This window comes from Crocuta crocuta, unplaced genomic scaffold (genome assembly GCF_008692635.1).
Source record: "Crocuta crocuta isolate KB4526 unplaced genomic scaffold, BGI_CrCroc_1.0 scaffold41, whole genome shotgun sequence".
Lineage (NCBI taxonomy): Eukaryota > Metazoa > Chordata > Mammalia > Carnivora > Hyaenidae > Crocuta > Crocuta crocuta.
The window spans coordinates 10,116,261-10,141,138 of record NW_027529428.1 but is presented as its reverse complement, the minus strand read 5'-3'; the positions used below and the strand labels follow the sequence as shown (position 1 = coordinate 10,141,138).

At 47.4% G+C, this 24,878-nt stretch overlaps 1 protein-coding gene and 1 long non-coding RNA gene across 2 annotated transcripts in view; one reads left to right on the top strand and one right to left on the bottom strand.

Annotated features, from left to right (window-relative positions):
* KLF9 (KLF transcription factor 9) overlaps nucleotides 1-20,785 on the bottom strand; it is a 21,702-nt gene extending 917 nt beyond the window's left edge. Inside the window, exons 1-2 of the mRNA XM_077759294.1 lie at nucleotides 20,224-20,785; nucleotides 5-190 (exon numbers count right to left, since the gene is read on the bottom strand). Coding sequence (XP_077615420.1) covers nucleotides 5-190; nucleotides 20,224-20,731 — 694 coding nt within the window. The 5' untranslated portion in view covers nucleotides 20,732-20,785. The remainder of the gene's footprint in view (nucleotides 1-4; nucleotides 191-20,223) is intronic.
* A 181-nt stretch (nucleotides 20,786-20,966) lies between these two features.
* On the top strand, nucleotides 20,967-23,684 carry LOC144227689 (uncharacterized). The gene is made up of 2 exons (XR_013334014.1): nucleotides 20,967-21,308; nucleotides 23,049-23,684. It is a non-coding gene; the product is annotated as an uncharacterized LOC144227689 (long non-coding RNA).
* Nucleotides 23,685-24,878: the final 1,194 nt, after the last annotated feature.

Sequence of the window (24,878 nt, the reverse complement as noted above, 5' to 3'; positions counted from 1 at the left end):
ATACTGGGGTGGAACTCGGTGTGGCGCCGGGCGTGCTTGGTGAGGTGGTCGCTCCTCATGAAGCGCTTCTCGCACAGCGGGCAGCGGAACTGCTTCTCGCCCGTGTGCGTCCGGTAGTGGCGCGTCAGCTCGTCCGAGCGCGAGAACTTTTTAAGGCAGTCTGGCCACGTGCAGGGGAAGGGCCGCTCACCTGCGAGAANCCAGGACCTCGGACAGCCACCGCCTGCGGGGATGTCATTAAGCCCCCCCACTAGGGGCACTTAGCCGACTCAGACCTTGACGGCTCCGAGAAGCATCTTCTCTACGCACATGAACTTGCTATTTTGTGCCCCATGGATCCCTGAGAGTCAAAACCCTCAGCCCTTTGCTGGATTTCCTGGCCAACCAGCCCCCCACCCGGAGCTGCGTTTCCACCCAGCCTCTGTGTCCCCAAGCCTGATGACAGCCCCCTCTTCCCCTACCCCGCACCCAGCAAAAAAGCCGTCTTGCTCTGCAGCATCTCAGCCAGGGACAATTTCAGAGACATGAAATGTGCTCCTTAAGTCTATTGCCTTAACACAAAAAAAACGTTAGTTCCCTCCTTTGGGTGTCTGAAGACAGCTATCATGTCTTTCTCTGATCTTGTTCAGACTAAACAATCCCAGCTTCTTCCATAGAAGAATGAACCTTCTTCTAAAATGGTAAGAGCTAAGGGCTCCATTTGCGTTATCTCACTGAATGCTCACCGGACTCCCCGTGGAGGTGGCCCATTTCACAGATGGGGAAACCGGCTTTGAACACTTGCCAGGTGTTTCCAGAGCCCCCTCCCTTGTGGTCGCTTTCCTGACCGCACGTCACCCTTAAAATGCAGCTAAGCCTCACCCTCCAGATGTGAGCAGGCCGCCCCCTGGCCCCTGGAATGTCAGGAGAGGGCCTGTGTCCACGTGTGCCGGAGACACGTGAGAGCAGAGAGGCAGAATGAGCTGCTGCAGATGAGTTGTCTTGCGTGCTTCCCTTGCGAGCACCTGCCTGCCTGCCTACTTCTCACCTCGCTGGAGCAGGGCCCAAAGCAGCTGCTTCACAGATCCAGGGCATACAGGCTCCTACCCTCCACAGAACTCTCCAGACGCCCCTTTGGTAGGTGTGAAGAGTACATGTTTTCTCACTCCTGTCCCCACCATCCCGGCTGAGGGCTGTCCAGAGTGGTGCGTCTGAGTCATCCAAATATTATTCATTCTTCTCCCTCCCTCTGCCAGCTTCTCCTACCCGGTGCCAGAGATGCAGAAATACTGAGAATAATGACAAAACCAAACCTCTGTCAGCTTCGTGACAATCTCCCCATGGAGATTTTATTTGCTACGGTTTTATTTGCCTTTCTCTCCGCATTCAGAACAAGGGCCCTCACGCCCTGTACGACCTCCTCGTTCTTATGGGAAACCCGGCATAGGCAAAATGAATCGGTGTAAGTAGATTCATTATATGTGGGTCTAGGTGCAAATCCTCGCGGAGCCGGGGGCTGAAAAGCCACGGCAGCACAAGGCAAGAGCAAACCAGTGAATGCCAAACCGCCACCTCCCAAGGTAGACACGGGTGCTGGGCCTAAGGAGGCCGGAGGACGCCTGAAGTCTCCGGGAGAGCCCCAGACCCCCAAAACAGAACAAAAAGAAACCACGCTTTAAACGCGAACCCTCTGAAAAACTCAACGACACGGAATTGGAAACTGCACTTTTGCATCTTCTGCTGTACCCAACGGCATCCTACCTAGTTCGGAACTTTGAACAAAAGGTGGAACGCAGTTTGCCACAACCCAGCAAGGTTGAGGCTCCCCGGACAACGACGACAGCATGCGTGATTTTTGGGCTATTTGCACTGCCTTGCATTTAATAAATGCCTACATGGGTGCTGTGTGTGTGTGTGTGTGTGTGTGTGTGTGTGCATGTGTGCATGCAGCACGGAGTCTGTTCATCATCCAGATCGCTCCTGTGACCAAAGCCTGCTCGGAAGTTCCCAGATCGTTGGGGGAGACAACTCCCCACTGCAAATTAGACTGCCGCAAAGTCCTCTTAATCCCAGTGAAGGGTCTATGGGAGAAATGTTCTCTTAAGTATGTTCTGGTAACATACACAACGAAGGGGCAGGACTTTAGAACGATGAGTTCTAAAACCAGACCAACCGAGGCCAAACCGAACAACCCTCTTTTCTCTCTCCATCCTGGAGCCGTTCTCTCCACTGCCTTACGATTCGGTGGTGAGGAAAGCGACAGAAAGGAAAAGCAGTGTTTTCTCAGTGCTTGTCAGGACAAAAACTCATCAGGGTGATTTTCTCGGAGGAGTGGTAACACGGGTTCGCTTACTCACCGGCACGTGTTTCTTTCAAGTGAGTCAGGAGAGGAGGTTAATTTATTGGAAAGGATCTGTGTCCACTGTGGGGAAAAACAGATCAGAAGACCGCTCTGCTGTGGGCTGGGTTGGAAAAGAAAGAAAGCACTCCTTCTGTGTTAGGAAGACGGCTTTTGGAAGAGATAGTCAATGGAAAATTGTCAGGAAGCCTGTATCAGCTCTAAGTACAGAACTAACAAGCACACTTAGAATTCATGTATGTTTCAAGCGTAATCAGAGTCCCTCCCCACTGGGTTCACCTTCAGTCTAGCTTAGGCCCGCCCTGTCTTCACTCCCCTCCATGGCTGTCACCACGCGAGTGTCCTCTTCATTCTAACACAGATGCTGCCGTTGCCCTAGCATCCTTATCCCTGTTTCAGACAAAAGAGGACCACCTAGTGAGCCCAGAGCAAATCAGAGCAAACAGCAGCCTTTGTTCGACTCCTATTACTTGGTTAACTCAACCTTACAGTTTCTAAGCATTTAAAAAAAAGATCTACTTGTTAGTGACTTGCTAATGTAAAGGCTCCAGGATCATTTTGATTCTTCTTGGATCCCTTGGAAAAACATTAGGAGCTTTTTGGTCAGTGGTGATCTAAATCAAGGCTTTAGCAAACTACAGCTCACAGGCCAAATCTGACCAGCCATCTATGTTTGTAAAATTCCATGAGCTAAAAATGGTATAAACACNGGATCAAAAGAAGAAGAATATTCTGGGATAGGAGAAAGTTTGAGAAGATTCAAATTTTCATGTCCATATACAAAGTTTATTGGGCCACTGCCATGCTCATTTGTTTATGTATTATCTCCGGCTGCTTTTTCACTATAACAGCAATGTCACATAGTTATGACAGAGACTGTATGGCCCACAAAGTCTAAAATATTTGCTATCCGGTCCTTGGGAGACAGTTGGCTGACATATGATCTCAGTCTGAAGATTTGAACCTGTACCTGCTATACCCCAGAGTTTGCAAACCCAAATGTTTTCAGGAGCCAGAGACATAATGAAACTGGATGAAATGCCAGGTCTGTTAGATCATGGATTGTAGTGGAATCCAGGGCCGACCGGAAGGCTCTCTGTCCCCTCAAAGGCATTCAGATTCAACACTTTATAAAACATCGTGCAGTCAAACAATGTGGGCGTGCAGGAAACCTGGATTCTTCTGGGGACTTAGACTTTGTATCCCTTTGAAACCATCTACCTCTTTAACCCAGTGAAGAGTTTGCATACAACCTACTTTGGGATACATTTCAGCCTGTTAGCTAATAATAGACACATAATAAGGTGTCGTCTAGAAAATGATACATGGTTTGCACCTAAGAAAGTATGGAATGGGAAATCATATGTGGAGGAGGAACAGAATTTAAGGCTGCATGGGCCCAGGGAGCATGAGCAGAGGAGGAAAAGAGAGGCCTTGGAGAGGCTGTGGCTTGCCTGTCGTCTTGTGGCCAAGGGGAAATCAAGTCAGGCCTTTCTTTCAGCTCAGCGCTAAGGCCCGCAAAAGAACAGTTAGCCTTCTTTGCACGGAACAAGTCATATGGCAAAGCAACTACCAATTAAAGAATCTTTAAACTTGTCTTTAGTATTAATGAGAGAGTTACCATCCTCCAGGGGGGTTGGGGAAAAGGAACAGACATGTACTAGTGTTTTATTTCTGGCCTTTACAGGAAAACATACCCAGAGGCAGTGACACAATAAACTCTTGCTTTACTGGAGCAGAGCTGTTAACAGCACAAGTTCTTCTGAGTTCTCATTATTTATACACCACTCCCCTCCCCTTTCAGCAACGAGCTAAGCACCTCTCGCTGACAGACTCAGCTCAGAGTATAAAATAAACTTGATCAAAACGGCTACTGAACACCGCACCTGGTGTGTAAAAGACTTTCTTTGCAGAGGCAGGTCAGGCCTCCCGAAGGCTCCTGGGCCTCCAATGGATTCGAGAGAAGTGGAGTAGAGGCTGCTGGCTACGAGCTTGCCTACTTATCACAAAGGACGGCTCAGTGCTTTTAAGGAAGGAGTGTCCACCCCACTTGGTGATTAGCCGACGATGCCAAGTGGTGAGTTCTCCGCACAGAGGGAGAAAGACGACAGTGTGAGTGAGGACTGCTTCACTGACTATACTCAACCCCATCCAGCCTCCCTGAGTTCAGACAGGCTGCCATAGGGGGACAGGCTTGGGGTCCGGTGGCGGGGCGGGGGGTGGCTGCTGTCAACACACTGCGTTCCCACCTGGTTCTTCTCCTCTTCCCTCCCACAATCTCACCGAGGGACCTAAACTCGGCTAAAACAGGAAGGTTAAAAATACAAACTCTGAACCTCCCATTGCTTCTGACAAAAGTAACTCCATCTAGTAAAACAAATCTAAGGGCATTGGGCTTCCTTTTCAGAACGGATCTCTAAAAATGCCAATTAAGAATCACAGCTGGGGGTGCCTGGGTGGCTCAGTCGGTTAAGCGTCTGACTTTGGCTCAGGTCATGATCTCAGGGTTCAGGTTCGTGAGTTCGAGCCCTGAATTGGGCTCTGTGCTGACAACTCGGAGCCTCCGGAGCCGGCTTCCGATTCTGTGTCTCCCTCTCTCTCTTCCCCTCCCCTGCTCATGCTCGCTCTCTCGCTCTCTCAAAAATGAATAAAACATTAAAAACTTAAAAAAAAAGAATCACAGCTTCTTGCAGATGTACAAAATCACGGCCACTTCTTTCAGAAAAAGTAGTGTTTTTTGATTGGAAAAAAGCAGGTAGGATTCCAGAGATAAAAGGATAATTTAATATTAGAAAATCATACTATATGGTTCCCTGGTTTAACAGACTAATTCTTCTACTCCTGCTCTTACACATATCATCTCTTGAAAAATGCAGAACAGTGTTTGATAAAATTCAACATCCATCCCTTATAAAAAGCTCTTAGGAAAACAGAATGATTCTTTAGCAGGATAAAAAATGTAGATCTGAAACCTCTTCCTAGCAAGGTCAATAGTAAAATAAAGGTAGCATTCTATAAAAGTCAAGCTCCAGGCGTGGATGGATACTGCCCCCATCATTATAGCTACTTAATGTTGTTTAGGAAATGCAGGTCAGTGCAATTAGAAAACAAAATAAGAAGTAAATCATTGGACGGAGAGGGTGATATCAGAATTATTTGCAGTTGATACAACTTTCTATCTGGAAAGTCTAAGAAAAATAACTAAAAGACTAATATAAACTAAAAATGCATTCACGGGCATAAGTCTACAAAAAACAAAGGTTTCCTCACATGCTAACCACAGCCAGCCAGGATAAGCCTACACTAAAAGTTCAGGACCTACATGAAGAAAATCATGAAACGCTGATATAAAAGAAAATGAATACTGGAACATTTCCCACGTTCTTCGATGGTAAGACTCAAGGGTGTGAATGTGGCAATTCTATACAAATTCATCTAGGAAAGTAACACATACCATCGACATGCTTTTTTCTTGAACTTGACAAAATTATTCTAAAGTTAATTTGGAAGACTAAATACACTCGACTTGCCAAGAAAATTTTGCAATAGAACAATAAGTGAGCACTTGCAAAACCAGTTATTAAAATGTATGATTAAAGCCGCAATAATTGAGATAGCACGAGACCAGCACAGGAAAATACAAATCAGTGGGACAGAGTGAAGTCTGAAAATAAACCCAAGACTCGACAGGGATGGGGTTTTTCAAGTTAGCGAAGAAATGAATGCTTAAGCCAATAAATGGCATAGACATCTGGCTAAAAATATTAAATCTGTATCCCTGCCTTATACCTTTCCCTTCAATAAATTCGAAACGAGCTCTATACACAAATGTAAAAAATAAAACCGCAGAGGTAAGAGAAAATATAGGTGACTATTTTTAGAATCCTCGAGTGGGGAGAGACTGTCTAAATACGAAACCAAAGGCAAAATCCTATTTGAAGAATAGTTTTGCAACACAACAAAAATTTTAAACTTCTGTGTAGTAAAAATATATGTAAGTGAAGACATTTAAGAGCCAGAACGGTGAACTAGTAAAGGGAATTGCAGCATAAGACAAAAAGTTAAAATCCATAATATAAAATAGACACTTAGAAATCAAAATTAATAACCCAATTTAATAAAATTGGGCAAGGATGCAAGTAAGTAATTTATAAAATAAGAAATACTCATGGCCAATAAATAAATAAATATATAGCAATATATTCAATCTCACAAGTAACCAAAACATGCCAGTTAAGACAACAATGAAATATACATCAGGCTGGTGAAAATGTTACAGCGTATGTTCACTGAAACTCCTTGATGGAAGCATGAGGAAACAGAGCTTTTGTAGGAGTGGGATCTAGTGCTACCTGGCAATACAGTCACCTAGGAATTATTTTTGGTAATAATAAGGAACACAAAAGTATACGGGAATACCAGCATTGTTCAGAAAAGCTAAAACTTGGTAACAACTTAAATGTCTGACTTCTAAGAACTGGTTTGATACATTATAGTGTATCCATACGGTGGAATAATGTGTACTTGTTACAAAGATGGTTACAGAATGAAATGGAAAAATGTTAGCAACACACCACTAAGTGAAAAGAACAGTGTATAATCTGCTGTATACGTAGGTGGAACATCTAGGGAGAGAAAAAAACCCTGGAAGAATATATATAAAATATGAGCAGTAGCTATCTACAGGTGAGGGAGGGGGATAAAGAATAACATTTTCTTTCTGTAATTTTCCTGTATTTTCTGATTTTTTTTTTTGTATACAGGTAAGTACAAATTTCTTTCATGAGACAAAGTCAGAAAAACAGTCAACAGAAAACAAAGGAGGCATGCATTTGAGTTTAAATGGTTCCGCAAATGGGTGGATCGTTGATCACGAATACATTCTACTTGGAGAAGTGGGGGCTGGGCATTTACTTTCCATTGAGAAATGAACACTCCAGTGTCTGAGACCCAAGTTAAGAAGAATCATTGTTTCCTTCTCACACAAATTGTTAGAAAGCAAGAAACTTTCAGAGCGCACTTCATGAGTGTTTTTTCTCACTCCTGCTTCACCCCCTCCTCACCTTTTTTCCATCAATGAAGGGAAAACTGCCCTACAAGGACAGATGTGAACAAGACGCTGTGTTAATTAGACAAGCCGCAAGGCTGCCCCACCGAGGGGTGAGTCGGGAAGCAGGGCAGTGAGCGTGTGCAGATACAAAAGCCCAGGGTCCAATACAGGGCTCATGGGTGAGACTGGGGGGGACGCATACCGACGCAGACCTGCCCTGAGCCCAGGCCTTCGGCACCCCCACTTGGTTATCCATTATCATCTGCCCTCATTCCCCACAGGAGAGCCACGTTGACTTGCAGGTACGAGATGCGAGCCTTTGCTCTATTGTTTTTCCTGTGCACTAACATCAGGTGCAGAAAGCTCCCATGGACTTGATAGAGAGACCCACGGACTGTCTTTGGGAATAGACACTTCTACGCTTCCCTGCATAAATCGCTCCAATTATTTATAACCTCAAAAGTCAAAAGCCTCTTGCTTGCTCCAGAAAATATTGCTACCTACATATGTAGATGCATATGTTCTGAAAACATCAAAACACTTGACAGGCTTGGAAGAATGATCCTGCCCGAATGCCATCCCATTCTATGGCATCCCAATGCCATTTGCTCTCGGCCCCTCTCTGAATCCCTCTTGTGATCTGGTTTCTCTTTATATTTTATTTGTTGCTACAACAGAGTCATTTTAGAGTCTGAATGTGGGATTTTACTTCCTGGCCCCTGTGTTTATCTGTGGAGGGCAGCTTGCCCCATTCTTTAGGTTCTGAACTGGGAAGTGACATGTGTCACATGATACTTCTTCACTGCAGCACGTTGGCATCCAGGAAGCAAGCCCATCTCAACACTGTTTGTGTCCCCAATCTCAATTGATCTGTCAGACAGCTCAAGTGCTGGGACCTCAGAAGCGGAGGCTGCAGACAACAGATTCTTGGCTCTAGGCAAAAGGTGTGTCCTGACATCTCAGTGTCAGCAACTCTGAATCGGCAGAGGGGGGATGACCTCCCCACAACCACGCACTGAGGTCCAGTCCCAGATTTGCTGGTTCCCAAGCTCACAACGTTCCTGCCGTCCCAGATCATGCTGCTTCTACCCAGTTGTTTGTGGGGGAAGAGAACTAATAAATGAACCCACAAAACATTGAACAGGATATAAGTGTGTAATGGTAAAATTATCCTGAGAACGCAGACTCTTTGAATCTTTGCGTTTGGGGTGACTTTTTAAACCATCAATTTCAAACCTGTCATGTTCTGGGTCAAGCGGACTCAGAGGGCAGGGTGACTTGCCCAAGGACACCCATGGATGAGAACTGGTTTTCAAATTCCTCCTTTAGTTTGGAGTACAAAACAAGACTAGATGTGAAAGAAGAGCAAAGCCCTAACTCAATGCAGAGAGAGCCTTCTACTACATGATTCTCTCATTCTCTTATTCCCGGGCTCTTCTTTCCAGATGGATTGGCCGGGGGTGGGGTGAGGGGGGTATTTATGGTTTAAAACAAAGAAGTGCTGCAGAACTTTAAGGTTGAAAACAGAGTCTGAAAAATGGAAAGCAGACCCTGAAGTCCTTAAACTTAAAGTCTCTTGATTGGCCAATGCTTCCTGAGCTATACAGAGAGGCCGCAGATGCCAACGCCCTCCCTCTTCAGCAAAGGATGCCAATGCACGAAGACCAAGCAAGCTAGTGCAGGACACCCCAGGGTGGACCATCATCAAGGTCGAAGGATGGTGCCCAGTGGATGGTGTGCAACATCGACGGCTCTTCCCTGATGCCAAGATGCCAGAAAAAGACGTGGCCCTCTTACCGACCCAATACTAGAACACTCCCAAGAGCATGAAAGGCAGAGGGAGAGGGAGAGAGGACTCTGATTTTGCAATCATTCACCCAAAGGTCACAATTCAATAGAGAAGTGATGGAGAGACGCTGACCAGGATCAGGAGGAAGTTTCTCCACCAACAGTACAGATGGGTGGGGGGCGGGGCGGGGCTCAAGAACCCAGTTCTGGTTCTGGACAGTTACGTTGTGCACACCCCAGGTTTTACTGGGAAATTCGTGCCCAGTGCACACAGGTGCTTTAGAAGGGCCCCCGAGACTTTGAGCATCCTTAGCGAACACAAAGGTCACCTTTCCAATTGTGCACTAAGAGCTTCTAGTCCGGAGCGACTGCTATCCAGAGAGTTGAATCTCAGAGAATGACAAAAAATACAAGAGACAAGACTGCTGTCTGTCTGCCAGCCAGGCTGTGGCACGACCCTGAGTCGTGATGCTTCGGCACGTGTTGCCAGCCTCTCCTCTCTGGGCGCAGTCACTGTACAACACTGCGGGCACCGCAGTAAGGCTGTGATGCCCACAGGCCACGTGCGCCACTGTCAAATAGTTTTACAAGCTTTAATGGAGTGAGCCATTAATTCATATTGCCCAAGGCCCCTGGGTGGCTCAGGCAGTTAAGAGTCTGACTCTTGAATTTGGCTCATGGCATAATCTTGTGGTTCTGTGGGTTCGAGCCCTGCAATGGGCTCTGGGCTGACAGCATGAAGCCTGCCTGGGATTCTCTCTCTGCCCCTCCCCTGCTTATGCTCTCTTTCTCTCTCTCTGTCTCAAAATAAACAAACTTAAGCCCATGTTTCTGTATGCTGGGGACACTTTCCCTCTCCCCCTTCCCCCCGCTTCAGAGGGATAGTCCTCACCAGACAAACATCTCATGGCTGGCCATGGGCATGATTTTGTAACATGAAAGAGAGGAAGCCAGCTCTTTGATTGCCGTCCTGCTTATTTTCATTAAAATGGCAGTGGTATAAAACGACCGTGGAATTATGGCAGCATAGGGATTTAAGTCATTTTTATGTGTTTTTTGTAAGTTATTTTTAAGAGCTAATTTTTGCCTCTTACAATTTATTACGGTGTTTTTGTTGGGCATCACGCGCTGAATAGACTCCTGAGTCCCAACGGGAACTGTCGTATAAACAGCCCGTCTTTGTAAAGACGAAGCCTTTATCTATTAACACACAGGGTGACAAATGTTCGTGTAAACACAACTCATTTCTCCGGGCATTAAAACAGACAGACGGCTGGAATTCAGACCAAGCAAACGGCTCTGCTTATCACACTGCTGCTGTTAACCTTGTTCCTTCCACAAGAGGCTTTGCGTACCGGCTTCTAGAATGTCCAGGAAAGAGGGCATCCAGGTATACTGCAGCCCGAGCACATGAAATACATCTTGAAAAACCTATTGCCTGCAATACCATTTAGTACATGCACTGGTGGGCTATCTTTCTGGATGAATTCCAGAGATAGTTCAGAGCCCTTTCTCTTCAAAGGGGAGGGGGAAAATGCTGTCATACTAGTCTGTCCCTCATATTGTCAAACCTCTGCTCTTTGGACCATCCCGTCTATCGTGTGCGGGCAGATAGAGTGGGTATTTGTTGCTTTTGCCTGTCTGGTATGAGCTGCCTCCCCTGGGTACTAAATAGCATACCTTGAATTTCCTTTGGGAAGCCACCCCTTCCCCGCTCTCAGTCTATGTGATTCCGGGGTGGGGGTGACCCCACACCCCAAACAAACCCAGAGGTTGAAGTGACTGAGTTCAGGGACAGATACAAAGTTCTAACTCCGTTATGAAGACTGAAGCCTGCAAGTTTTGCTGGATCATTTGGAAAGGAGAACTTTCTTTCCACAGGGCTTGCTGAGCTGGCCGGGCGGGAGTCTGCTGGTGGCCACCTTCCCGACGTCCAGAGATACCCTGTCCATAGATAAAGCCAAAGCAGAGGACAGCAGCGCTGAGCTGGGGCGAGAGCTGGACACTGAGCAGCCCAATCCAGAGTAACCAGAAACTAGAGCTACCCCAGATGTGTTGGCAATCTGAGCCCATCAAGTTCTATTTTTTATCGAGCCGGACCAAGTTTGGATTCTGTTGCTTGTGACCAGGAGTCCTAAGACAGCTGTGGTCCCAGAACTTTCAAATGGAAGGAAGTAGGCTCTGAATTAACTATTAGAAAATATAGGATAGGTTTGGTCAGAGTCTAAGATTTCTATAGATACTCTTAACCAAGGTTCACAAAAATCATCTACGAGCCAGAGTTAGAACACAAGAGTAAAGAGCTAAAGACTGGTGGCCTTGGGGCCACATTCTAGAGAGCCATGCAAAACGCTGGGTCCCTTCCCACTGGCAGAAGGAAACCCAAGGGGTCCAGGTCAACAACAATTCATGTGTGACCCCAGGCAGGTTGAAACATGCTAGGGAAAATGCCAGACGCTAGGAAAATGCCAGACTAACCTTGGGCTATGGTAACTAACTCCAAATCTAATTCCTCCTACAAAATAAGAGTACTTTCCTATAGCACAGGACTTCTGAGTTTATAAGTGACAATGTATGTAAACTATTTGGCTTAGAAGTTGGTATAAAATAAATGCTGGATGTTACTGCTATTGCTGTTATTATTACTAGTATTATTACTAATCCTAACAATTTTCCATTATTGCTATTATTCACAACATTCACAGTGCCTGCTTTCCACATGTAGCACAGCTCTATGGGTGGAACAGTCGCTCAAGAAATAAGTATTATTCAAAGGAATGAGCTGCTGAACGCATCTGGAATAGTAAACAAAAATTCTAGGAACTTCAAGGGCTTCTGGGAAACACCTGTAAATCATTATCTTTTATTTTTTTAAATATGTTTTGTTATTTTTTTTTTAAGTTTACTTTGAGAGAGGGCAAGAGAGAGCATGTGTGGGGAGGGGAGGGAGGGCAGAGAGAGAGAGACAGAGAGAATTCCAAAGAATCTGTGCTATGAGCACGGAGCCTGACACGGGGTTAGATCCCACAAACTGCCAGATCATGGCCAGAGCTGAAACCAAAGGTCAGACACTTAACTGACTGAGCCACCTCGGTGCCCCCTAAATTTATTTTTTAATTAAAATTCTTGGTGGATGGGGACACTGTCTGAAATGCTTTAAATATCTCATGTGATTTAACTTGCAGAGCGATTTCATGAGTATGGATCACTGAACTCCATTTTACAGGTGGGAAAACTGAGGCTCAGAGAATTTTCACCGTATCAGAGTGGCAGAGACAGGACTCAAGCCCAGGTCTAAAGGCTCCGAAGCTCATGGTCCAACTGCTCTCCCTACTAAAGGAAAGGTCTCGGGTCACCTGGGTGGCTCAGTCGGTTGAGCATCTGGCTTCGGCTCAGGTCATGATTTCACGGTTTGTGGGTTTGAGCCCCATGTCGGGCTCTGTGCTGACAACTAGCTCAGAGCCTGGAGCCTGTTTTGGATTCTGTGTCTCTCTCTCTCTCTCTCTGACCCTCCCCTGCTCACGCTGTCTCTCTGTCACAGAAATAAATTTTTAAAAACCTTAAAAATTTGAAAAAAAAAAAAAAAAAAAGGAAAGTTCTTTCCTGCAACTGCCCTCATTCTAGCTCTTTAGGCTGGGGGTGGTGGGGTCTCCCACCCACTCTTCTGACTGCCTCTGCCCCATCAGAGCTGGCCCCTGAAGGGAGACGGGAAACCTTCTTTTCCCTTTCTTTGAACCAAGATGACCTATACAATTCTTTCTAGTCCCAAATGTCCATAAAGCTGTTTTTTTTGTTCCGTCGCCCGCCCCACCGGTTCTGGCCCTGGGGCTCTGGGAGGCACTCACTTCCAGAACGACAGGGACTTGCCTTGGAAAAATGTTCACACTTTGTTTAATACAAAATACTGCTGCCTGCGTTTCAAATCCCTGTCATTAATTTTGCATGGCTTAAGCGCCTGTCTCTTTACTTTCATCTACGTAAAGAATGTCCTCACTTTTTAAAAAGGCTCAATCAGGGATGAATTCCATTCTCCTGTTCAAATTTGTGATCATTCTCAATTTTATTAAAAAAAGAAGAAGAAAAGAAAAGCCAAGACCCCTGGCCCCAGGCGTAGATAGTGAGCTAGCTGGTTCTTGCAGCTCTAGAATCTTTAGATTTCAGATCCAGACGTGCATTCCCAGGACCCCAGAGGCTCACATACCTCACGATGAACCGAGACTCCAAGGGAAGCTTACAGGCACACACTCATGAACATGGGCTCTGAGCACAAATGGAAATGAATGGCTCGGAAGATCCTACACGTAAAAAATGGAAGGCAAGCGTTCTCTATGATAATAACACGAGTCCTATTACTTGCTGAGGGGACTGCTTGAGGCCAGGATAAGACAAATGTTTACTCTTGGCCTTAATGCACCAAAAAGGTATTAAAGTTTCAGGAGAGCTCCAGGAAGGGCGGAGTAGGAAATCTCACCGGCACTTGGCCTTGAGCTGGTTCACACTGTGCTGCTCCCATAATAAAAGGGCAGAGGTCCCCGGCTGACTCCACCTCTGCCCTTTCGCTCGGTTAATTCGGTTAACGCGAAGCAGCTCTTGAAACCAAGATTTAAAAAATGTGAACCGCAGGCTGAAATTCTCAGGAGACCGTGGGGGAAAGGAATTCAAATCAAAGAACTGCAAAGGCTTCACAGTGAGGGAAGGTCTCCACATGGGCATCTTCAACAGCCCTTCAGGGTACATGGCGCCCTCTTGTGTTGCTGAGGAAACCGAGGCTCCCGGAGACCCGGCGCTGAGCCCAAAGTCACATGCCTGTCAAGGCAGCCGGCCAGCCTCCCAACAGTGTGCTGAGCTTCCAAACCCTTGAAGGGCCCCCACGAGCTGGCACGAACAATCCCCGTATCTGAGAGGGTGGCCGTGCCCTCTTACACAGCCTACATGATAGATGTGATGACCTCTCAAGGTCACTTCCAACCTCCAAATTCTGTTCTTCGGATACTGCTGACGCCGCCGCCGTCAAGTGCACTGAGCTAGGCCTGGGCCTGTGACTAACTTCCCAGCAAAGAGTGGGGCGGAGCGAGAGGCAGGAGTGCTCAGAGACCACTGCAGAGAATCCCATTTCTTTCCTTTTAACCATCTGTGGGGTTTTTTTCCTCCCTTCCTGTTGCCCCTCCTTTTTGCCTGTGTTGCATGGAAACAGAAAGTGCCTTTGTACCAATTACTAGGCACTAATTTACGTTGTTCAGTGGGCGCTGGGCTTGCTGGAGAAACACTGGGATAAGGTGGGAGGGTCGGATGTGGGCGAGGACTGAAGCGGCAGAGGGTTGGGAACATTGCTAGCTTTCTCTCCCAGGCTGAGAACAGCCAAGGCGAGGGGGAAAAAACAACCCCAAAAATCTGGAAGTCAAGGCTAACGAAAATGACAAAGCTGGTTTTTTGGGGGTTTTTTTGTTTGTTTTTTAAATCAAGAACACTGGTGATCCTAAGGCATTCAGAAATCCAAATCGAGGGGCTAGAAGGCACACCCCCGGCTTGCTTCAAGGGCGCCTGCAAACATGAATACTGGAACCCACCCGCCCACTTTTCTTCTCAATGAACTTATTAAGGAAGACCATGGTCAGCCACGTTCCCAGTGTCATATGATGGTTCTCCTTGGGAAGTTGGATCTGGGAATTTCCCACAGATGTTTGCAGAATGACGAGTCCGTGGGGTATGTGGGGACAATTGAGTCAAGAATGTAAATCTGACCCACAGTTCAGAATCCAAGGATCCACTTTCCTCAGGTTACATCTTTACATCTGAAGGTAATGGGGTGTGGCCATCCAAACATGGCTGTCTTTGCTCTGCTCTCTCCTCTGACCCCGGAGCCCCCATTTGTCCCCTCCCCTCTCCTCACCACTGATGGAAGATTCCAGAAGAAAAGAGGGGAATGGTGTTTTCACCCCGCAACTCTACTCTATGTGTATTTGCTGTTGTGAAACAGTAACCCCACTAGCAGCAGTAAGTTTTCTAAGGCCGCCCCACTTTGCTGTGGCCGGGCCAGGTAGAGGGAGGTGCCAGAGGACACGGGGGTAAGAACAGCGTCTGGTCCTTCCTAGCTCGGGACCAGCGGCCAAGAGCTGTTGGGTCCCCCCGAAAGGCCCCAGTCCCCAGGGTGAGGGCTCAACAGGGCCCGAAAGGCCCTTACATCCTCCCTTGCACTCGAGGGAATTTTAGCCTCTCATCTGAAAAACCCAGAAGCAGAATCTACAGCACATCCTAGCAATCCTTGAGAAACCTAGCACCCTCTACAGCATTTTCAGCTCTTTGCCCTCTTCTGGAACGTGGATTGTCAGTTTTTTTCCTGAAGGGATACATGAGATTGTGTCTAGACGGTTTCACGGGGGAGCAGGCTGGAGAGCGCCCCAACGGGTAAAAACTGGATCTCAGACAGGTGAATAAAGTCCCAGCTAGGACTGTGGTTTGCGGCCTTGTAAAGGGGCGTGGTACCTGGACAGCTCTATAGTACGTCTGTGGTGCTAAAATGTCATGGGGATGGGGGGAAGGACAGTTATGGGGGGGGGGTAATGTCTAAAGTCTCCTTAGGAGAGAGAAAATGTGGGAGGTGGGGGTAGAAAAGCAAAGACCTGCACAAGCCCCCACTCGGGTGAAGCTGCGCAAGTGTTTCGGATGCAGCCTGTCGGGTTATGAAATACTAACGATCCACATCACTGGGGGCGCCCTGCGGAGAGAAGGACACGGTGGGCAGAATGTCCCCTCAAGGACCAACACACACAGGGCCTCCCTTCTACTTAAGAGCGAATGACAAGGACTGGACAGGGGCTAATTAATAGTCGGCCCGGAGGCCACTTCAGAGCTGAGGCCCCTAGTCTAGCGCCTGCGGGGCCAGCAGCCAAAGCGAGACCTGGCCCTGCCCCTGAACGCCTTGTCCCCTGGGTCATGGAGATGGGTCCTTTCTCATACCTCTGATGGCACTGGACTCTCCTGAGCCAAACAGTTGACTCTAAAGCTTTCTGCAGTAATTGTAGAAGACTCCAGGGGGACTCAGAGCAGGCCGGGCACCTGCATAAGCCCAGACTTAATTTTAAGTCCCTTCCCAGGGAAGGAACATCTTGGCTGAAAGGACATTCCTAAAGAGGCCAGGAAATCTATTTCTAGTGCTGGAGGGGACCTTCTCCAGATTTGAAGGGCTCTTCGGATCCCTTCCTCCAGATATTCCCGAGTAAGCCCGGGGAGATGTTCAAACGGGATAAGGAGAAACAGAAGCCACCCCACTTGGGAAACGTTCTGTGGTCTTGCGTCTCCTTGTTTTACATCAACATCGTTATGCTCTATTAAAAAAGACCAAAGTACTGTCTTTAAAACTCCTTCTGTAGAACTGGAGTGTGATGATTGAGGTTTTGGCCCTTCTGAGTTTCAGAATCCTAAAACCAGGGACCTCAAGCTCAACCCACTGTCACCATGTCGGGAGAGCCGATTTGAGCCTTTCCAAAAAGAAGGTGAAATTGCGCTTGGCGTGAAGTAAATAGAGCCTAAGGTTTCCTATCGCTGGGATGTCGACCTAGCAGGGGTCTACATCAGCTGCTTCTTAAAGACTTTGATCTGGAATTTGGATGTGGTTGTTTCCTTCCCCCCAAAATACCCCCCCCCCATAACTGTGCAAGGTGACCACAAAGTCAGGAAACTTAGGATAAACTCGTATTCTGTTTTTTAGTGTTCTTAGAGGGGTTGGGGACACAAGGGTGTGGCAAAAGTGTCTGGGGAGTATTTGGGGAGCCAGTTTGGGGTATGTGCTCAGAGGCTGGGTGTGGGGGCTGTGAGGGGACTTTCACGTGTGTGCCTGCGCACATAGGGACAGGCAGTGATGTGGGCGTGGGTCTGTGGGGGGTGTGCCAGGATAAACTTAACGTTGGTTGCATTAAGAAATATACATATATGCTCCATACGTTTTCAGGCCGAGTACTCTAATGGATCTAACTGTTAAGCTGAAGCTTGGCCATAAGTAGAGTCTAAAGTGTCCCCCAAAGCCTTGAAACCAAAAGGAATGTATTTGTGGCATTTTCCAGATTAACTGTGGATCTACTGCTTACTTTAGAGGCACACTGCTGGAGAAAGATATCTAACCTAGAGGCTGAAAAAAAAGCAAATTGAGCGTAGTGTTATAAAATGTGAACTGACATACTACTTAAAAATATGTTTATTCTGGTTCCCGATTTTTGAGGATGCCCTCTCTGTTACACACAAACTATGAGATCCACAATTTCTTGAGGGCTTTCTGTACATGGAATCCTATTAATTGGTTTATCTCTGTTGTTTGATCTTTGTTCAAGAACCTAAGGGTTCAGAGGTAGCACCCTAGCCAGTGGATTAAGACACTGAGGGTCACAGAAGGGGTAGTAAACTCAAATGCCAATAGAGATGATGTAAATGATTAAAATAAAGGACACTGCCCTCTAAAGAATGATCGGTTCAAGCCAATTGTTGCTGGGTAGGAATTCAGGCCTGGTATTGCCAGATCGATCCATTTTTCCAGAGAAGCCAGAACTCTGGATTTGTGCCGGGAATCTTCTGATTTTTAGATATTAGTAACTGATGGCACTTCTATTAACTCTGTATTGGCCAAGCCAAACAGATCTGCAAAGCAAACTTCAGCAGCAGGCCTCTAGTTTGAAAAACTCTGAATTCCAGTAACCAAAGAAGTTTCTTTTCTTTCTTTCTTTTCCTTTCTTTTCTTTTTTTTTTAACTGGCTGAAGTTTCTCACACCTGGGAAGCAATCACAAATGAGAACCCAACTCCAAATAGGGTTTTCTCTTAGGCCCCTACAGAGGTAGCTGCCTTGGACTGAAGGCGATTTCCTTTTAGTGACTCCACTTCTCAAGCCACTGGCTCTGTGGAAGTGGTGGCTGTGGGAGGTGAGCAGACAGCAAGCAGGAAGGACTCTTATTGGGCCACAGGGAGCAGGGGGGTGTGGCTGGAATTTTAGCTGTTAAAACCTTCACAGAACGCAGGCATTCCAAGGTCTATCTCATGTCCACCTCCTGGATTGAATCCCAGTAAGAAGAAAACCAGGAAGCTCCTTCCCTCATTTTGCCCCCGTTCCCAAGACAATCTAACTCGGAGCCTTATCTGAAATTTCCAAATGCACAAGACCTACACACCTCTTAGAGTATCCTGGTAGGAGTATGCTTCCCACCCTGTTTACAGAGGACGAGGTTTTTGTTCAACTGTGTCCCGGAGCCCCCCAAATATAAATAAGACACCTGCTATCACCCTATCACTGGTTTCAAAAGACCGACTGTAACATTTAAAATGGGATTAACATTTCACTTGGTTTTCCACTCCTGACTGTGTAAAAGGCTCTCTCGGAACAGCTGAGCCGACTTGCCTTATGGAGAATTAAAGAGCACCACGCATGCACGCACACATAAGCAGCCATTTCTATAAATGCCCGACAAGATCACCCAGCTGAATGGTTCAGAACTCCGGGAATCTTTTTTCTAAGTCGGAAAGACTCAGGGCCAGCTCACACAGAAACGCTGCAGGCCTCCCCAGCCACCCAGCTGGGCAGCTCCCTGAAGGAGAAAGTGCCTTTGCTCAAGGTGGCAGGCAGTGAGTGTCCCTCTGAACAACTGAACTCAGGGAACATGGCTGACGAGGCCAGGCCCGCCCAACAGCTGCTGGTGAGTAACACCCTCGGGTTAATATACCCCTACTTGACCCCGGGGGAGTCACGCTAACGGTCGAGCCCCCCCCCGGCACAGGCACACATCTGCCTCTCAGCAAGCTTACAGATACACGCTTGAAACTGCGGTTTCGTGGCCACCTACATGCCCACCCCAAACAGACCCTGATTTTGCACTGACCACAGAGGAAATTCAGTCTTATTCCTGTTCCAGGAGCCACCTCCACAAGAAACGCCGTCCAAGGGAAATCAAATCTGAAAGGCGGCTACGTGGCCTTTCTTTTAAGAAGCAAGACCAAACCAGACCAACCAAGGATCATTTTAAAACCACAGGCCCGGGAGCCTCGTCTTAAAAGTACCAACCATGACACCCCAAAATGACAATACTTTTCTAAGTAATTCCAACAGCCTCTTCAATAAGGTGTCCTTGGATAGAAGGAAAAGAAGTTCCATGGAAGGCATCAAGCCTTGTGCGTCCTTATCAGAACGGCAGTTGTAAAAGAACCTGGCTAAAGATGGGGAGATAGCACGGCCCAACCCTTCCCAACTTTTTCAGAGTGTGTTAAACCGACCCGGTAGAATCGGCTGACCCGGGTTCCCCTCTTAGGTCTCCAAAGCCCGTTTTGTACTGCTTATGGCTTTCTGGTCACATTCCTTGAGTCAGCCCTGGCCTTTTGCTGTCCCTAGGAGACACCCTTCCACGAGGCTTCCAGGCCCGTGTTCTTTACAGAGCCTTGACCTCAAGCAAGGGCCACACCTCCTCCCTAACTCTTCAGCGGGGGGGAGGGTGCCACCAATCGCGTGGAAACAATCAGCTTCGGCAATCTCATTAAAAAGGCTAACGAATCATGAAGTTAACCCACCGACCACCGCTGGATCAAACTCCTCTGCTGCCTGAAGCGGTGTTATTTTAAACCTCCCCGGGGACTCTCGGCCAAATTTAAAACCACCTTGGCAAGCCCTGAAAAGTAGCAAGCATACAGCTAAATGAGTCCTTAGTCATCCCTAAAAGGTTCCCTGTAAAGTGCCGTTCTGCCCAGGTTTTGGCCACTGCGCCGCAATCCCTCTACAGAACCACGTAAGAGAGGCGCCATTTGACCTCCCCAGTGCCAGCGTCCGCCCAGGTGGGGGCGGGCGNTCCGCCCGCCGGGTTAATGCTCTCCATGGCTTCTGGAGGCCCGAGACCAGCAGGGAGACAGCGAGCCGTCCGTCTCTCCCAACGGCTCAACTCTTTTAAAGAGTGAAACAGCATCTCATCCAAAACGTTGGCACCCTCGAGGCCGAGCGCGGTGTCCTGAACGCCCAGAAAGGCCGCCCGGCCAAAGGTTAACCAACCCCAGAGCTGGGTGGGAGAGGGAGACGCCGCTAACCTGTATGCACTCTGTAATGGGCTTTGAGATGGGAGGATTTTCCATAGACTTTCCCACAGCCACTGTAGGGGCACTTATGCCTCTTTTCGGAGGCGTGTTTCCCCTTCGCAGCCACGCCGGGGTGGAGGAGGGAGAGCGGGCTGGGCGCGCTGCCAGGATCCTGTCTCTCCTCCGGGCTGTGAGAAGGACTCGACCCAGATTCGGTGGTCACGTCGCTGTCGGATCCCAGATCCTCATCCGGACTCTCCAGACTGTCGCTGCACACCGAGGGGGTCTGGATGGGTCGGTACTTGTTCAGGTCCAACAAGCTCTTGGCGATGGTGACCAGCGTGCAGTAATCCTTCCAGGCGTCCCCCGGGTCGCCGTGCTCCTTGGTCACCACCTCGCGCTCGGGGAGTCGCAGTCGCTCGGCGTCCGGAGCGCCCCCATGCTCCGGCACCGCAGCGCGGTTCGAAATGGAAACCAGACACTGGGCAGCCACGAAGTCCATGTAGGCGGCCGCGGACATGGTGCGGGCGACAGCAGCCCCGGCGGCGCGGCCGAACTTGGCGGTGGCTGCGGAGCTTNGACGCCTTCTGAGCCCCGGCTTTGGCCGGCCCGCACCGTTCCGGCATTCTCTTGCTCAGTAACAATTTCGCAGAATCCCATCACGTCACAATCCAAACCCCCTCCAATTGGCCAGTGGGGAGGGTGATTCAACTCTGTTTACTTTCTCCCCCTGCCAGTCAGAAGGGCCTTTGGGTGGAGAGGTGCGTCTAGAACCCAGGCGTGCGGCCAATCCGACTGTTCCGTTCCGCTGCCTCGTGCTACCCCTCCAGCCTCGAGCGCTGACATTTAAAAGGGTAACAGCCGGGAGGCTGGAAGGGGGCCGCTGCCCGTCTCGGGGAGCGCCTCGCGGCCCCCGCGGCCTCCCCGGGCCTCCCGGCTCGCGGTCCGGCCTGCGGGGCCGTGGCGCACGCCTTCCCTAGGCGCGGGCGCTCGTCCTCGTGACAAAAGAAAACTTCGGGCTCGGGTTTCCAGCTTGCAAACAGTTAAGTGACTTCCTGCTAACGCTAGAGTCCCAGCAACCAGCCTTCCAATCAAAAGTAAGTTGGTTGATGTCACTGACATTGGCCCAGCCAATCAGAAGGGCGTTCCGAAAGCTAGCGCTCCACACGCTTGTAAACGCGGGGAGCCGTAGTGAGACTGGACACATCCCTGTGTTTTGTGTTCCTGGTAGTAAAAGTGAGATGTGTATGGGAGGGCAGGGGTGATGTATAATTGCAATGTGAATCAATATATATATTTTTCATCTAAGTATGTCAAGGACGAGTGGCCCAAGAATAAATACAAATGAGAAAGCATCATTTTATTTTTTTCCCCCCAATATTGGGATGCTATTTGTGGGCAGAGTTTTTAATAATCCTTCTACCCGCTGCATCGACGGTGACTAATTCGTCTTAAAAATGCTCAGCTGATAATGCTGGGGCGCCTGGGTGGCTTAGTCGGTTAGGCGTCCGACTTTCGCTTAGGTCATGATCTCGCAGTTCGTGGGTTCGAGCCCCGCGTCGGGCTCTGTGCTGACTGCCGGCTCAGAGCCTGGAGCCTGTTTCAGTCTGTGACTCCCTCTCTCTCTGACCCTCCCCTGCTCACACTGTCTCTCTCTCTCCTAGAAATAAATAAAAACATTTAAAAAAAAAAGCTCAGCTGACAAAAGTTTCGTTTAAACCAGTCTTTTCACTGTCTCCCTATTCTTACACTGAAGTATACCCATCTTTGCTTTTGTGATACCTCTTCGTTCCTCTCCTTCCCTAGTGCAATTTATTCTAGGGCAGTTATTTTTATTTTGTTTTGAAGCTACTGTAACCCACCTTCCATTAAATGGAGACAAAAAATATCACTCATTTGTATAACTTCTTTAAAAAAAAAAAAACAGCATTCTTAGCTCATTTTCTTTCCTCAGACCCCTGAGCGGGTTGCGGGGTTTCTCTCTTCCCTCATTTTACAAATGCAGAGACTGAGACACCGAGAAGTGACTTGTCTACCTTTTCAGGTAGACAGTGACAGAGCTCAATTGAAACAATAAATCTAATGATTCCAAGCCCTTTGGGCTTTCCAACAACTGAGCTCTTCGATTTTGTGAAATATTAACTGTGCTAAACAGATTCTTAAGAACTGGAACAAGCCAGAGACCCTTAGCCACTGACTATCATGGCATTACTTGATCAATGATTAGCATGGGTCTTGGAGTCTGATTAACTCAGTTTGTCTCCCCCTTGGAACAGAGGACAGTTATTTTCCACCTTGATGGCTGAGAAAAGAATCTAGGGCTAATGTCTCTGGCAGGAGGCATGCTGTCAGCACAACTGGTTAGAAACACATGGATTGTCCTCACTGGATGCGAAAGGTCCCTGCCTCTGTGTGATGGATATCCACCGAGATCCAACCGTGGCCCCACTGTCTGTTAGCCTTGGTTAAGGGGTGGGGAAAGTTAACACCAGTTTTGTGGTCTCTCAAGGCAGAGTCCCAAATTAACGCTACCAGTTTGAAGGCCAGTGTAGTTTATTTTGACTTTGCTTTTGACGCCGTACAGGAAGATATAGGTTGACTGTATGGAAAAGGAAGTATGGAAGGGGGATGGCGGTCAACCAAGACCATCATCATCACCATCATGGTAGGTAAAAGTGAAGCCATTTTAGAGTTCTTGAATTGCAATCCCCTTAATTTTAGAAAAGAATTCACTGAAGCACAGGGGAGTTTGCCTACTTCATAATTTTTCTGGGACAAACTCTGTCCCCAAGGATACATGATCATTTAGTAATTGCACCTTTGCTTGCTTCTTTAAGGTCCGGCACAAATGCCAGTGGGATCGCTCCAGGCTCTCTGTGATCGCTGCCTGTCCAGTCCCTCGGATTTGCATTAACTGACATTGCACTGGGCACCTTCGCATAGCCCTAGAGTTAACATTGGGGTTATTCTAGATATGAACGAAAGTCTGTATCTTTCCTTGGACATTGTAATCCAGCAACTTGGATGAACTGGCCATCATAGGTTTTTTAAAAATATAAACTTTCCCGTCCCTTACCTCTTGCCTTTTTCTCTTTGATTAACTATCTTTGATTTCATTTTGTTTGGACTGGACATACCCCCTGCCTGGATTTGTCCAACTCAGTCATTTCAGAGTTATAAAAGAAAGTAATAAAAGAAAATCGAGATTTTCGTGCACACAACTTTCAGATATTTCTAAGTGCATCTGTTGCTTGACTTTAGAATAGCTTTTTAAACCCAGAAGTTCTAGAACTATAGAATGCTTTCCCCTATAGCTCTTTTCCCACTCAATCCTCCGCATCCCTGGGTTTCTTTCAGGGAGCTAGGCATGAAGGAGTACAGAAATGAAAAGAGAGTCTAGCTTCCATGAGGCTTACATGTTAAAAACAAATGTATATATATGTATCACAAAATAAAACATATCACAAGTAATACTTCCTACATCAGGATGTGTGTGTGTGTGTGTGTGGTGTACGTATGTGTAATTTAACAACAAGGTCTCCTTGCCGTGTTGGGATGTGTATTATAATAGTTTTATGATTAAAATCAGCTTACACGGTTTTGCCAGCATGTAGTTGTCCCAATTAAATTCTGGCAAAGTAAATTATCCCAAATTAATATGAATCATTCCTAATTACAATGAATAATTTGCCAGTAAAGTATATATTATGGCACATAGAGATGAGAGGTCTGTTTCCCCCCAATTTAGTCTTTGTAAATACACATTTCAAATCCACACAAACCAACGGGGAGGAGCATGGGAATTCAAAGACTGTAACTGTGCTTCTAGTTTATAAGTATGTGTTTTCCTCTCTGTCGTCTGTCTAAGGCTTGGCTTCTTAATCAAGTTCTGGAGAACAATGGTTTATGGGCCTGTAGCTCCAAATCTTATTTTCGGTGCATCCTGAAATAATTATCAGGATCACCTCTAAAGGGATAGCTGATTCCTTAAGCACGCGTTTGGCTCAAAGGCCAGTTTGGGGCAGAGAACCTGCCTCCAGGGGCCTGAGAGGAGCCATGTGACCCCAGGCAACCTTTTAGAGCTCTTTCCTCATCTATGAATTAAGGGGATTAGATGAATACATCTCCATAGTCCCTTACAAACTCCAAATTACTCCAGGGACTCCTTCTCCCCCATAGAGAGAAAAACTAGGCAAGCCTTGGGTTCTTTAAAAGCTCTCATCTGCTGTACATCTACAAACAGGCCTTTGTGGCAATGAAGGTCAGAATGCCTTAAATCAATATTTAAATTTTTGTAATGTTTTATTTATTTCTAGGAAAGAGAGAGAGAGACAGCGTGAGCAGGGGAGGGTCAGAGGGGGAGGGTCAGAGAGAGAGGGAGTCACAGACTCTGAAGCAGGCTCCAGGCTCTGAGCTGGCAGTCAGCACAGAGCCCGACGCGGGGCTCGAACCCACGAACCGCGAGATCATGACCTAAGCGAAAGTCGGACGCTTAACCGACTAAGCCACCCAGGCGCCCCCTTAAATCAATATTTAATGAGATAGCAGGCACACATATAAATTTGTCCGAATCCCTTAAATTCTTTCTTCCTTAATTTCACAGTCTCCCTTTTTCTCTCTTCAAGCTAGTTTGTGCATTTTCCACCCTAGCCTCAGCTGAGGGATTT